At 38.4% G+C, this 14,876-nt stretch overlaps 1 protein-coding gene and 1 long non-coding RNA gene across 4 annotated transcripts; one reads left to right on the top strand and one right to left on the bottom strand.

Moving 5' to 3' along the window:
• Window positions 1-541: 541 nt before the first annotated feature.
• LOC138031891 (zinc finger protein Gfi-1b-like) lies at window positions 542-14,454 on the bottom strand. 2 transcript variants are annotated; one of them, XM_068879506.1, is made up of 4 exons: window positions 13,225-14,454; window positions 12,787-12,930; window positions 3,529-3,657; window positions 542-3,003 (listed from the first exon to the last, which is right to left on the bottom strand). In XM_068879506.1, exons 1-4 carry the CDS (start codon window positions 13,310-13,312, stop codon window positions 2,177-2,179), a joined length of 1,188 nt encoding a protein of 395 aa, XP_068735607.1. In that variant the 5' UTR covers window positions 13,313-14,454; the 3' UTR covers window positions 542-2,176. The 2 variants fall into 2 exon arrangements, with proteins under 2 accessions (XP_068735607.1, XP_068735613.1); XM_068879512.1 differs by lacking the exons at window positions 12,787-12,930; window positions 13,225-14,454 and adding an exon at window positions 7,475-7,634.
• Window positions 5,355-13,283, top strand: LOC138031933 (uncharacterized). Of its 2 annotated transcripts, none has more exons than XR_011128255.1 (5): window positions 5,355-5,438; window positions 6,456-6,504; window positions 7,014-7,094; window positions 12,343-12,391; window positions 13,144-13,283. It is a non-coding gene; the product is annotated as an uncharacterized lncRNA (long non-coding RNA). The 2 variants fall into 2 exon arrangements; XR_011128254.1 differs by having other exon boundaries at window positions 5,398-5,618.
• Window positions 14,455-14,876: the final 422 nt, after the last annotated feature.

The following is a 14,876-nucleotide window of genomic DNA, read 5'->3' as shown; positions in this document are numbered from 1 at the left end:
AAAAAAAAAGACAACGTTCAATATTGAAAAAAATAACTGATTAGCTTTCCTCCAGCAAGTTGCAATCCATTTCCGTCCTCTTCATCCTCTGCATCCTTAGCTTCAGAGGAAAAAAAAACCTTCATAGCAAACACATGGCAATGGAACTAACTGTGATATTGTAATGAACTTAAAGCAATGATTATTTATTTGCCTCTTAGGAGGGACACCTTTAGATTTTACTCTGTCTAACGCTGGGCGATTTTACTAGTGAATGGCGGGGAAAGTGTCAACAAAACCTGTGCCTATACCCCTGGTCAAAAACTCCTCAGCTTCCTTTTCAAGAGTGACACTTTTAGATTTTACTCCAGACGATTTTGCTCGTCAATGTTGGCCGATTTGGGAGTGATTAATCCAAGTACGATTCTTAAATTCTTTCGCATAAGGCTAAAATTCACACTGTAATTCTGACACTACCGGAACAACCAAAGCGAGTATCCACCTGGAAACCCCGACTCTCTCTTCTTTTCAAGGACCAAACAAATCACATGACTAACCTGTATAACGTCATAACCGGTCTGAGCAAAAAGCTGCCTTTATTTTTCATCACTATTTACATTACTTTACCCAGTTCGGTTAAGTTTTAAAAAGTTCCTTTGGCATTCCTATACGGACACTACTTTTTTTAAAATGAGGGGTATAAAATGTAGACCAAGGCACTATGTACAATTTTTTGACTACTTAAAAGCGATGCTGAAAAAGATTATAGTATGGATTATAAATTCTATGAATAGTTTTCTAACTCAAGGTCATTTGGTTGTATCTATGGGACATTAAACCTATAGATTTTAAAGAGGTGGTAAGTTTTGAAAGGTACATCGCCGGCTTTATACCATGGCTACATAAAGATCTCTCTCATTATCTACAGCTGAAAACATTTATGAATGTTGTAGGATTTGAGACGAAAAGTGTTTTCTAAATAATTTGCGTCATTACTAAGTTTAAGGAGTATTCTTTTAGAAGCTTTAAACAAAATCTTAATTTTAACAGATTCCAAGAAACTCTACTGATCATACTCCACAGTCCAGTCCGAGCGGACAGAAGATCGAGTGGACCTGGTTTGCATGGCGACCTCACTATAACTTTTACCATATATAAATAAAGAATATGATGGTAATCATGATTTTAAAAGCTGAAACAAAAAGATATTGTCGTGAATAACTTTTTACCATCACTTATTTAAACAAGCTTATGCTAATGAGATACAGTTTTACTCCTGTAGTTGCATGCCTATTCTTAATTATGCGTGCGTGCTACTGAGCTGGGCTTTATTTTGTCATGTGAGGTACGTTTTGTCCATTAAAATGAAACCTGTTAAAAAGATGTTTATGTTTTGCGTTTCAAGGGGCTCTCGGTGGTCATCTCGAAAGAGAAAGCTATTCTCCTGTGACCACTACATTTCTCTCCCCCGAAGTCATTTGCCCTTCTTTACATAATGCTTATCTTTAATCCTTAAGTAGTTACTTTACGTCTGTGTATGGTATCATAACGTGTGATAAAAACTGAACTGGAATCAGATATGTCCAGAAAAGTAGATAATTAATTACATGTAGATGCACTACGATTTCAATAAGCGTCACGAAGTGTCTCCTGGCACCCCTAAACTCTGCTCCTCGAGTGAATACATGCATAAAAAGCTGCATTTACCTAATCTTGTTCCCAGATCTCCCACGGTCATATGGGCTCCAGTGACAGAGTGAGATCCGGGTACAAGATTAGCATTTACCCTAACCTAAAAATAACTGGTCTTGCATTGGACACGCGGAATCTTATTGTTGGAAATAGGTGGCAAATGCGGCATAGACTTAACGGGACACTTCGTTTTGGATATCAAAATTGGGTGGGCATCTAATTACAAGCATTGCTGGGCATTGTGGACTGGACTGAGCAAAATTAAGTGGCGTCGTGGGCGTTGGATTGACACGAAAATCTTCCCGGCACAAATCTTGCTTTAACCGCAAACGGAATCTGTCTTCCATATTTCTGAATTTTTAAATCCATAACACTTGGTACATAGCTTACACGATTCCCAAGCTTCAAACTTGCAAAACACTACCACGTGGTAATATAGTTTCTTTGCTTTACTCAATCACGTAAAACTTGTACCTCAGCGAAACGAAACATTGGCTTTGTTCTTTCAATCCTCAATCTCGTGCGTATACATATGTCTTCTCAAGTCCACTTTGCGCATGAACGATACGCCACAGTCATCGCATGAGAACGGCTTGAAACCCTTGTGTTTCCGACAATGTGTAATGAGATTGGACGACTGGCTAAAGGACTTGCCGCAGAAGCTGCACTGGTGTGGTTTCTCGCCCGTGTGGATGTACGTATGTTTCTTCATGTCGGACTTCTGATGAAATCTCTTGCCGCAGAACTGGCACTCGAACGGGCGCGTGTCCGAGTGAATCAACATGTGCGTGGAGAGCGTGGATGACCGCTTGAAACTCTTACCGCACGATATGCAGTGGAATGGCTTTTTGCTTGAGTGCACGATCATGTGCTGCTTCAAACTGATGGAATTATTGAAGACTTTGTCGCATATTTCGCAGTGATATAGCTGTTTCGTCATACCCCTCGGTCTGCGTTCATTTGCTACCTCGTGTACTTTCCCCATGTTACTGCAGGTGTAGTTTACTTGGTGTATATTTTCGCTACGAGACTGTTTTTCTTCGGTTTCGGCGTTTGCATGGTAAGTAGATCCTTCTTGGGGCATCATTACACCACAGAGTTGATAGGCCCCACGATAGCTTCCAAGGGGAATCCCAGGGATAGTTGCTTGGAGCCGCCTCGTTTGTGTCCACTGTTGCATCCAGCGCATAAAGGACCTGGCTCCCCCAGGGGTCTGCTGAAAGCAAGTCCACAGGGGGATAGAAGAAGTTTTCCAGGACGGTTCACGGTTATGTTGATCTTTAAACGATGAAAAATTTGGCATTTGCCTATGTCCTGAATCCAAAGTCAAACCTTGAATTAAAATAAAGAGTACCAATTTATTGCAGTGAATTAGAACGAAATTATGTGCCTTATGTTAAACTTTATTAAGTCTACAACCTCGTTCCAAGGGAAAAGCACCCTGGGGACGAGGTTGTAAAGTCTATTGTACTTTAAAAGAAGGATATCTTTATCGCGATTCGTAAAACCAACAAATTAATATTGGAAAACCGTGATTCAGTTATAGCCATATACCTGTAATGCAGATTTCGTTTTGTGAAGTGTACTTTGTGCCATTTTAAAAACTGGCCCACTAAGGTTTTTCGATGATCAATCAGCCGTTAGTTGGCTAAGCAGCGTACCCTCCTCCTCTCCGTTTTTTCTTTATTGGGGGAGGGTGCGGCTGCTCGTAGGCTATTATTTGCTGTGGGCACTGGTGGATGTCGTCCAAGTTTCAGGGACATTTTCCCCTTTTGGCAGCTACGTTGGCAATCTATGTTGGTAGCTTTGTTTGTTTTCTAGATTATGATCATCAAATACCGATAAATTAACTCTTACCATTGAAATGAAAAGTTGGCTTTGTATCCGTTTCACAAGTTTCCTTATCCCGGTTGCTATCCGTCTGGCAATTGTTGTTTTCAGTCGCCTTGACTTTTCTCTCGAACTGCTCACCGAGGTAAATTCCATCTGCAACAAGAAAATGAAGGTCGAATAGTACTTTTCACCGCGTGCAATCTTCCAGAAATGGTTCTAAGAGCGATTCACTTTTTTTGTAAAATATGCCGAATCATCTTAAAGCTTGTGAACGCAAGCAAGAGGAAAATCCCGGCCTCCTGCAAATCAAGAGGAACAAAAGAGAACTTTTCTTGTCTCTCTTTCATTGTTTTGAGTTGATTTTTTCAAAAGCTTTCAAACTCGGCACTGACGCTGAAACAGTTTTCTATCAAGTTGAACATCCGTGCGTTCTGAACGTCAACTTTCTCTTTGATCAAGGTCGCTTGCATGGAGGAAGGAAGTTATCCTTGTATTAGGAAGATCGTGGACGGCGAAATAATATTTTCACCTGGTCACATGCAAAAAGTTCGGTTGGGGTCATGGTTCCTAATTGGTAAAATGAAATCGCTGACGCCTGCCTGCTTCTACGCTTGTTATTCTGAGAGAAGTTCTCATGTTGCTGGGATCGTACTAAAATCGTGATTTTACTCCTCCGCCAGGGAACATATCCAAAACCTACTGACCTCTTAGCACAAAGGCCAAGTATAACATTTTACATTAAGCTGTTTACAGAAAGCATACCAGTGAACCACCACTTTGGATCTTCTAAATACTTTCATCTACTTTTCACCATTTCAATAGACTTATTTATCACAGAGCGTAGATCGCGCAGAAAGCAGCGCCGCAGCCAAAGAACCAATGCAAGGATCTGAGTTTGTCTTCTGTTGTTTAAATACACGATACAGCTTTTCGTTTACCACTTCATTTATTTTATTTTATTTTTATTATCCATTTGCCTTAAATACATATTACAATGAAACGAATCAAGAAATACAATTAAAGACGAGGAAGTCTCAAGAAGCCATGGAGGCTTATAAGAAGACGCCGTGGGTAGACTTTCATATATCGGACAAAAATGGCTGACGACAAAACAACCATTGCTGTTCCGATTATAGGCCTTGCTAATTAGGTATTGTTATGTTCACTTTGTTCTTTTGTCCTATGGACATTAATTATTTCGGATCTAGTATATTAAAAACGGGAAAAAGAGAGACAAAGAAAATACAAAATAGTTAAAAAAGAAATCCAAAATGGTTAAAAACAACTTCATTCACACTCTTTCAAATTTTGAATATTTGACGTCATCACTTCCATCTTGATTATCCAATAACCTCCGTTCCAGACTCTCTCGCTTTTCTGCCTAGTCATAAAGGAAGAAAAGAGACGTGACTTGGATTCAAGATTGATTCTTCCAGTTTAATTTTGAGCGAATTTTTAAGGGCTGGCAAATATATATCAAAAGATTGGGTTCTTCTTAAAATAAAAAAATGAAAGAGAAGTTGCGTGTTGAGTATACAGCGATTTGAAAACTTGAATTTTTTTTTCGTAGAAGGGTTTTCAATAGGTGGACAAGAGATTCCTTCTCCTAGGTGCGTTACTGAAATACGGCCTCTAGTTCACAGGCAATGTAAGATATACGTATGGAAGGTAACGAGACTACATATAGAGATAATTGTGATTTCAAAACAACAAAATTCTAAGTTCAACAAACCAAATAAAAAATTCTGAAAGAGGCGTTTTCGTTGAGAGGATCTGTATTTAAGCACCAGTTCACACACTATTCAAGGTTTGCCCTTTTAGCAGGTGACAATTAACCTCGAAAAGATAAATGTCAAGCGAGATCACCAGGAAGTCATCATAACCAGTCTGAGATTTGACGGAGTTTCAATTATCTTCTGGTTTTTGGGGCGATCGTAAGTATGTGACTGACGACCGCGCGACTTTACTCAAACAACTCAGTATCTTGGCTCAATTTTGATTTTGGAGTACAGCCGGGACACAAATAATGAGCGCTTGCACCTCATGTCGAAGTCATATCGAGCCATTTGGGACAAAAGAGGAAGGGAATTTGAATAAATTCAATTGCAATGAAGGTAGTTCGTCGCAGTTACCACTGATATCACTAAAGTGATATATTTGCTGATGATCCTGAAAATATTCAACCTCTTCACAAACTACCATAGAAGTGAAGTAAGAACCATCTGTTCACATGAATTCAGGCGCCAATCTTGGGAGCGTCGATAATTTTATCCAATTGTCTAGTTACTACTAAGTCTCTGTCCAGTACTGGAGCTTCAGTTAATATGTAGAAATATTGTATTTATCAGTTACTTTACAAAATTATGAGCTCGCACAAAACCAATGTATTGCCAATAATGGGCATATACCGCAAAACCTAGGATATCATGGTGAGAATCTCGCTATGTTATGGTGATCTCCCCGTTATTTATTTTGTACTAGATTAGAAGACAGATCGGTCGTGATTAGTGCATTGCATCTACTTATCCAAGCAGTTTCGCACCAGTTGTGTCCAGAAATCGTTCCACGACGAACTTTGACTGCTCAAGAAATTTCGACAAAATTTACACCGAAGTGACAGGGCCGAATGAATCATAGTAAATCTTCAATTGATTCCACCAGTACGTTACGAGAACAAAACAACGGAAACTAAACAAATAGGAAGTTTTACTGTGGGTAATTTTTTTAGTTTAAGATCTAGAGTTAAATTATTTACGCATCAATGTCTGGCAGTCCTGGGCGAAAAGACAAAACTCTCACAGGTGATTCTAAAAATAAGTAGAGGTTAGTTAAGATTCTTAGCGGGAAAAGAAAAGTAAGGACTCAAAATAATGCCATTTGTACCTCCAGTAATATTACTCAAGGTTTATAAAGGGGATGTCACTACTAAATAAAGCTGTTCTCTCGCTTAGGCTTGCTATAAAGTAGAGGCAAGGGAAGATTCTCATCGGAAAAAATAAGGTAGGGTCTGGAGATTGTTTCATTTGTACGTAAAGAGAAAGTTTTCAAGTTTTCAGGGACTGTTGTAGCCAATTGAACTGACGTAGGCAAAACTTATACGGTTGGTTATACCAAAAAGCCCTCGTGCTTCGCTCTCGGTCCATAACTTTCAGTATGTCCGTCCAGCCTGGCTGGAAAGAGGTACAATTAGACAATGGCCAGGGAGATATACAGACTATGGGGTATCAAGGCTTAGGGTATCCCCAAACGACACCCTTAAAATGTAAGAAACGTCACGGGGAGCAAAAAAAAAAAAAAAACTCAGTTAAATTTAATAAGTGTATGGTCAGCCAACACCCAAAGTTGATCCAGGCACCTAGCACTTGATTAGGTTTTCCATTGCTTTCATTGAGTGCAAAAATGAGAATTCTGTAGGTTGATTTGGAGCATAGACCCTGTTCGATTTTATGTCTCGCCACATACGGCGTGACTCCCGCAGCGCCTTGTTTGAATCTCTTATTTTTTCTCAGTATCAGACTTGTTACGTCTGCAAGGGCCAACCCGAGGAAGCAAAGTGGTACAAGGAAATAAATTCCAACTGAAAAACTGAGGTTAGAATAAATATATAACGAACGGCAGGAAAAAGGCTTCAGAGACTTATAAACTCAAAACGTAACTTTCAGTACGAATGGTAATTTTTCTTTTGCTTTAGTGACGTTTTAATTATAGGTGTGTCACTGAACGTTTACAGCAAAAAAATCTATATTGATACAGCTTTATTCCTGCTCGAAAAAGATCCGGCAAGAAACGTTAAATTCCTTCAGTTACTGTTTAAAAACTGAAATTTTACCTGAGGTAAAATTCCAGTTAAGAAGTATTTCCAATCAGAGTTATTGCGGAACAAGCAGCTTTTGGATAATTTACAAAAACTGAACCAGCTTTCACAAACTCCTAAATCTGAATTCAAGAACTTAAATTATTGTATACTTACCGAGCGGTGCTTTTGTTTTTCTTAATTTATGAGTAATCTCAAATTTTGAAGAAACACTCTGCTTGATAAGGAAAGATTTCGGCATTGCTAAGTTTCCCACGGATTAACGCTTCAAACTGAAATAAGTTTAATTCCTGATTCTGTGCAATAACTGAAGGGCGTAGTCGAATGAAAGGCTGAAGTTTTTCTTTATGAAAAGACATGAGACAAACATATTCTTTGCTGTGATTGGCTAGACGGGCATGACAACACGTTCGACATTCTATGGAGACGCGGAAGAAATTGTTTCTTGGGAAAGATCCAAAACGAAATGGATTGAATCCAGTACGAAACCTTCACAAACAATGAAAATAATACAAATAGGTAGGACTTTTGTTTTTTTTTGAACGTGTTAATAGTCTTATCCTGAACAGTATTTGGCACCGCAATATGTCAGTGATGCCAAAACTGATTTTGAATCAAATTGCTTACATTTGCGAGTGTTTTAGCCTCTAGATGTGGCAATTTTAATGACGTTTCAAAAAGTTAATGTTAGAGGGATGGAAACCTAAAATTATGTCTAAAATTTGACAAATGCCGTGAATTAGAACATTGCCGGATTCTGGACTGGCAAGACACATTCCGCCTTAAGCCGATTAGTTTACTTTCTACATTTGGTGAAGGAAATTTCTAAAGTTTTCTTCGTTAGTTGATTTGAGACTAATTCCCCAGTCTAGCGTTTTTGTCAAAAATCTAGTGATGTATCTAAATGGCGGAATCGAATTAAATTGGCAAATAAATACAATGGAGGTTAAAGTAGTGCTTCACCAAGCCGCGATTTCTTTCGTAATTCGGGGCGTCGACCTTCCAGTGAGGCTTCTACCCCTCATAAGGAAAAGTAGAATTTAGAGCACCCGTGTATTCACGGGAAAGAAGACGGGTCCATGAATGTTATACTCTTAATTTATCCTTTTGTGGCTCTTTGCGAGCCAATTGTCAGTTTTTGCCGGCGTTGCGAGTCTCATTGTTTTTTTTGTTTATTTACTTAAATATAACAACATAATACAATAATTCAGTTGTTTTTTCAATGCTTGGTCTCGCTGATTCAGAAAAGAATTTCTCATTTAGTACAACTCGGTGTAGTCCTAGATCTGAACATTTCAAAAAACTGAATAACAACGACTCTCATATTTTCTCTCTATTTTCTCATATTTTCTAGTCATTTCGTCGTCGAATTGTTTCTGACTGTAAATAGATACAACTTATCTTTTCGCGTATTTTTTAACAACGCTTTAACTATTTCTGTTCACCGCACACCCACATATAAAAAAAAATGCCTGAAGTAGGACTTGGAATTGAACGAACAAAAAACATTTTTGAGATCGGCTTATCATGAATTTGTGAGAAGAGTAAGATCTTGAATTGCTTCGTTCTTCTCAGCAGCCCTATATCTCAATATGCAATCATCAGTCAAAGCGCGTTAACATAAACTTAAATCGCTTTTAAAAGTCTCTTCTTGTGATTTTTCATGATTTATTGGAAAATGTTCAAAATGACTTGTTTTTAAAATCGGGACCATCCTAACTCGGATGCAAAATAATATAGTTTGAACAAGACTTTAGTCCCAAGATGCCAAGAAATTCCGTTAAATTGGTAATCGAGAAAAACATATTTTTATTCTGCATTTCCGAAAGTCCTACCCTCTGTGCTAGCGCTTCTTCAAGTGCACGGTTGATGAAAGGTATTGTTTTAAATGAAGTCTGTTTTCTGGCACACTAATATAAAGCCACCCACTATTACTAAAGTTAGAATACCCAAATGCATGTGTAGGATGTAAATCTTTTTTAGCAAAAAAGAGGCCTTACCCCCTAAAAAATGATTTTTGTTGCTGGCGTTCACTATTATCAAAATTTGTTCATAGCATCAATAAAGTATCTCGGTAACTGTTTACTCGAAAACCGACCAGTGACATGAAAGGATTCAATTCGTTGCATGGAATTAATTCTGAGTTGCTAATAGTGAACGCGGCGAGCCATTTGGAGAATGTTTCAGAAACTCACAAAATTTCTCTACTGAAGAGAAACTAATGAAAGGGCTGGCGCGTTTGCTAGATTTGGGCACTAGGCCAACGTTTCCACATCAATTAACTCGTTTCGGAAAGCAGTCATTTAGTCATTATGAAAATTGCGTCCACAAATGAACGACTCGAGCCAATTTTTTTGAGATTTAAAGTCTTTAATTAATTGGAAAGCTGTCTTAATGTAGATTCAAGAATATGGAGCATCATTGTGTGAATGAGTCATGCTGATGCGAGCAGGGTTTGGTTAATTTGCAATGGGATTCTTTATCACACGAATGAATTAAGGGGGTAGTTTCTATAGAAACTGTGGTGCTGCGTCGGTGGGGAAGTAGTATACAAAAATGTGGTTTATCCGTGGTTGAGCGGATTCGCTCTGACGAGGGGATAACGCTCGAAACGTCAGCCTTTAGAATCTCTGTACGGTGGCCAATTTACATTATCAACTCCGTTGATAAACCACATTTTTCTTTATCGCACAAGATTGACTGGGATAATTGTCCGAAAAGAAAATAAGTAGCTTCCGCAATTCACCCCAAAGACGACCTCCGAAGACCTACGCGGAAAGAAAAATGAAGTTTCCTTGCTGGGCCCAGTTTTTGATTCTGTATCTTTTAGTCCCTTTTCATCATATAATTTGATGATTTCTCATGAACGGAACCAGTCATGGTCATAGCGCCAGCGGATGGGACTGTTGTTTATGCAAATAGTTTATTTATCCGAGACTAACCAGATGGCGATGATATTTTTCTAAACCTCGAATAGCCTTCATTGTGCTACATTAAAATCAATTTGATTGTTATTTCAGCATGTAATCCTAACTCGGTTTCCATTTAAAAATTTTCGCGCGAACGGATAACGCAAGACGCTCAGATATTCACGGATTGCGCGAAACCAACTGCTATACGGGCACAGATACAGCATTCTCATTTTACTCGCTTCAACCAGAATACCGGTGACTGGTGGATTTAACGACTTCTTGTAATCCAAATGTATAATTGTTGTTTTTTGAACCGAAGCCAGGAAGGGAGGAAATTAGTTGCATGCACCGGTACGCTTATTAACAAAATCAATGAGATGAAGTCACCATTCTAAAAAGATGTCTGCTGTGATTATTGTCCAACTTTCCAAAAAGCGAATCCTCTGACGGAGGACTTATTCTTGTTCACATATATGCTCTTATCACTTGAAAACTCGTTGCAAGCTATACTCTTTTCTTTGTAATGGACTGGCAAATTGAAAGAAGGCACCGCCTTAAGCTAGCGAACAAATTAAGACGTTTCACCAATGCCGAGGTGCCTTTAATTTGACAAGAAAGAACCACAAGGAAACTGAAAATAGAACGCCCCCTTTCATGACTCAGTTGCCTTGTAATCTTAGCTCTTCCACGCCCTGTTGTTTCAAGCGATGGGCAATTTTGTGCGAAAGGCTTGAAAATAGACGTGAGTGGCCATGCAATTTGCAGGTCTTCTTATTCTTCCTCCTTGGAACCTAATATTCTCAGTTAAGGGTAGTTGTTTGTTAAATAAAAATCAAAGGTGAGTTGTAACTCATCCTGCGGAAAAGAAACTTAGCAGAGATTCAAAAAAATGTAACTGCCAATATATGTAATTGGAGCCCAAAAAAGATGGAACGTAGCTGCAGGCTACTGTTGTTTTCATCGACCAAAGCCACAGAGGTTGCCAAAAATAATTGTTGTTTTGTACGAAAAAGATATTTACGAGAAAGATAGTATCACGATTTTGTTGTCACGTTCAGCAAACATTTTTACCGGCATGGGACAAATTCTCTTATGCCCATCGACTTGCTTGGTCACCAATTAACTTCTAAGCAGAAAAAAAAGCTTTAATTTTCTGTTAATACCAGAACAAATTTTCAACTAAGATGGAATAACATCAATATATAATCTATCAAATCTTTGACATTTACGCTCTTGCTATTTAATGACATCTTTTCTTTTTCAGTGCAAAGCTGGCACATTTCCCGGCAATATATTCAATATACTTTTCGTTTTGTAAATATCCCCTTCGATTAGCGCAAAGTTTGGCAACAATTATATCACTCACTGACAAAATTTTAACTGAATTTTTTGGCTCTGTCGTGGAAAAATCCAAAATTTTAGTTCTCCCGAAGAGCTATTTGATGCGATTTGTGGAACCAGTGACAACTGAAATTAGGTGGTGTTATTACAAGGTCTGACTCCTTGGTGAGCTCTAGGCGGGGAATTCTAATGCCACTTGATGAAGTTTTCACCTTAAATAACTTCTGAGCTTTGGTATAAAAGTGTTTAAAAATAAAACTGCACATACTGATAAAAGATCTCGAAATTTAATGTGTTAACAACAATAAACGATACAGATTTCCTAGGTGTGGTTGAAAAATTTGAACTCGAATTAACCCAGGCTTTCTGTGCCTTCGATGTCTCCTTAGTAGCTAAAGTAACCAACTCAAAGATGTTTCAATCATCAAAGATAGCAGTAAATGTATAATTTTAACTCCTCGAGTAATTAACAGAAGGCGATTAATAGAATTCTGCCTCGCTGGTACGTTATGAAAATACCTTACTCTAACATGACTTAACAAAACCCCTCTTAAATCAAGGAACCACTGAGGATTCCTATTCGAATTTGTTTCGGAAGGGCGCAGGGCAAACGACATTGAAATTACAATTCAATTTTGTGAAGGACGATTCAGCATGACATTGCATTAAATGTGAAATCAGTTTTTAATTCAGTCAAAATATAGTGATTGCTACACGGATTGAAATCATTTAAATGAGGTTTTAAATCAACTTTTTGCACTTTTCTTCAAGGTACCCAGTGTGCGAATAAACGAAAGTCAGAATTGTTGAGGACGTTATAGTAAGTAACCTGAGAACAGCAAACCCTTCACAACACCAGCTCAATTTTACATAAAGCGCAAAATTGCCACCAGCAACAGATAAATACAATTTTTTGGGCCGTAAAATCAAATGAGGACCTGACTGTGTTTTTTTAAATCCCTCACACAATGGAATAAAATCTCAAGAAAAAATGTCCCAAGGGTATACATAAGCTACAAGAAAAATAAAATTAAAAAAATAACTGAACAACTCCAGTTTCTTGTGAGACTCCTTTTTTGGTTGGAATGTAATTTACGTTTTTTATCCTGGGCCAACTCTTACGTTGTTGTTTCGAAAAATTCAAGATCAGTGGAACCAAACAACACATTTTGTGAAATAGCGCAAATTAAGGCTTAACTAGCTAGCCACCTTTACCTCCAAACTTGTCCTCGCTACTGGAAACATGAGCAGAATCATTGCCACCTTTGAAAATTCCTGTTGAATCGATCGCCTTTCCGGGAATGTGTGTTGAGAAAAACCCGGCAGCCTCATTAACCGTAGACGAGTGGTTTTGTGTTCCTAATAGATCAGACAAAACAAGGTAGGCACATTTTTGGAAGACCTTAACTTTAATCATCAAACGTACTAAACAAATTCAATCAAACTGTTGGTCATTGTCGAAGGGCAAAATTTTCCTTGAAGTAATGCAAAATTGACAGCGAGGGGACGAGATTCCCCCTACTGAAATATGTTCTAACAAGATGTGAACTGATGAAGTGTAACATTTTACAGGTACCAGGTACAGATAAATGGGGAATGCGCAAACCATTGCAGATCCAAACCCTGAAAAAAAAAATCACAACAGCTATTTACCTTCTACGACTCTTGTTCCAATTCCCTGGGGAGATTCCTCGCTGGAAACTGCAATGGACTTCGCGCGGACAAGAAAAGCTCTTGGCATTTTGATTTTCCTTTCCTAAGTCTCTCCAGGGACGAAAAGGAGACTTTTGAGGGTCTAACCAGGCGCGTCCCGGACAGCAGGTCTTACAGGCTATATAATAGCGCCCCTTTTTGTTACCTTTTATAAAACTCTTGCGCAAATAATTATTAAGAATTCACTTATCGGTGTAAGCTGACTCTTGGGTAGACAGGTGCGTCAGTTTGCGCTTTCTCCTGGGTTTAGTGCGGTTTTATCTTAATCATATCCCACCTGCGTAATCACTATGCAAATGAAAAGCGTCTAAATTGAATTGCCATTTACTTGCAAACTTTGCGTCATCGCATGCATGGCTCTGTCCTACTGCAGCACGCGGTGCAAAGGAACACGACTGAAGGGCTCGAGGCAATCAGGGACTTATCTATTTCATGTACCGATTTCGATATCCTCTGAATTCTTGTTTGTTTTCCCTGGCTACAATGACACATTTTGCGAGTGTCTTTGTTTTGCAAATTTGTCTTTAATTATTAACAGAGGAGGCTCTGTAAAATCGTAAGGAAGGCGCGAATTTCCTGCGGACAGACGTGAGGAAATTCTTTTTCTTCGTTATTTCGGCCGTAAATATTTTTTTTCGAGTTCCGTTACGCTTACCAAGAATAAAATCAAAGAGCTTAAGTAGCCTTAGAAACTACCTAATTTATATCAAATATCTTTCGCCGGGGAGAAATTTGATCACGTCCAGTTTAGGATTCTTTAACCGTGCAACACGCCACGACACCATCCAGTTAAACTCAATTTGGTAATTCTCTGTTGGTAAGGGTGTGTTTCGAAACGAACGTGAGGTGCTAACCTCACTAAGGAGAGAGGGACCAGCTATGTGACGGAATCAAAACGAAACTCTCACGTTTTCCTTACTGAATCGCATTCTCTCACAAAATCTGCAAAGTGAAAAGGCTTCCTATTGACATTCCAACTAAGTTGCAGTTGCATAATCTGACACAAGTCACGTTCTTAGCAAAAGCATGCCCAATGAAGCTTTCATGCGTGTCACTTCTTTGATCATAATCTTCATTTTAAATGTGGTTTTCTTGTATAGTTTTCATGAGTTTACCACTGTTAATTTGTAAATTATCGCTTTGAAATACTTTTCGTTGTAAAGGTTTGATGTCTGGTTAAGCTTAAAATTAATAAACGAATATCGTTCACAACTTTGCCAGGTGCCTCGTGATTGAGAAAATTAAATCGTTCATGTTTAAGGGAACCAAGTTCTTCGGCTGAGATAACGAAGAACTTAGGGTTTTGGATTTCTGAGATAATAAATTCGGAATAGAATTCTATAGTTTGAAAATATTCAAAATTTAACATGTACACCCAGCCAACCACAAAGTTTGAATAAACCATATTCGTATTCTCAGTATTGGACCTGAACTAGCCTGCAATGAAGACTAATGCGAGGGAATATATTAAAAAGTATTTGCATTTGAAAAGGTTACCTGCATTAACCTCCATTGCAAGCTAATTCCAGTCCAATACTGAGAATACGTGCATGGTCTATTACTTATGCGTTGTTTTCATGAAGGATCTTAGT

Source organism: Montipora capricornis, chromosome 2, assembly GCF_036669925.1.
Source record: "Montipora capricornis isolate CH-2021 chromosome 2, ASM3666992v2, whole genome shotgun sequence".
In the NCBI taxonomy this organism is placed as follows: Eukaryota; Metazoa; Cnidaria; class Anthozoa; order Scleractinia; family Acroporidae; genus Montipora; species Montipora capricornis.
Note: the sequence above shows the minus strand (reverse complement) of the source record. Positions and strands in the feature narration are given on the sequence as shown.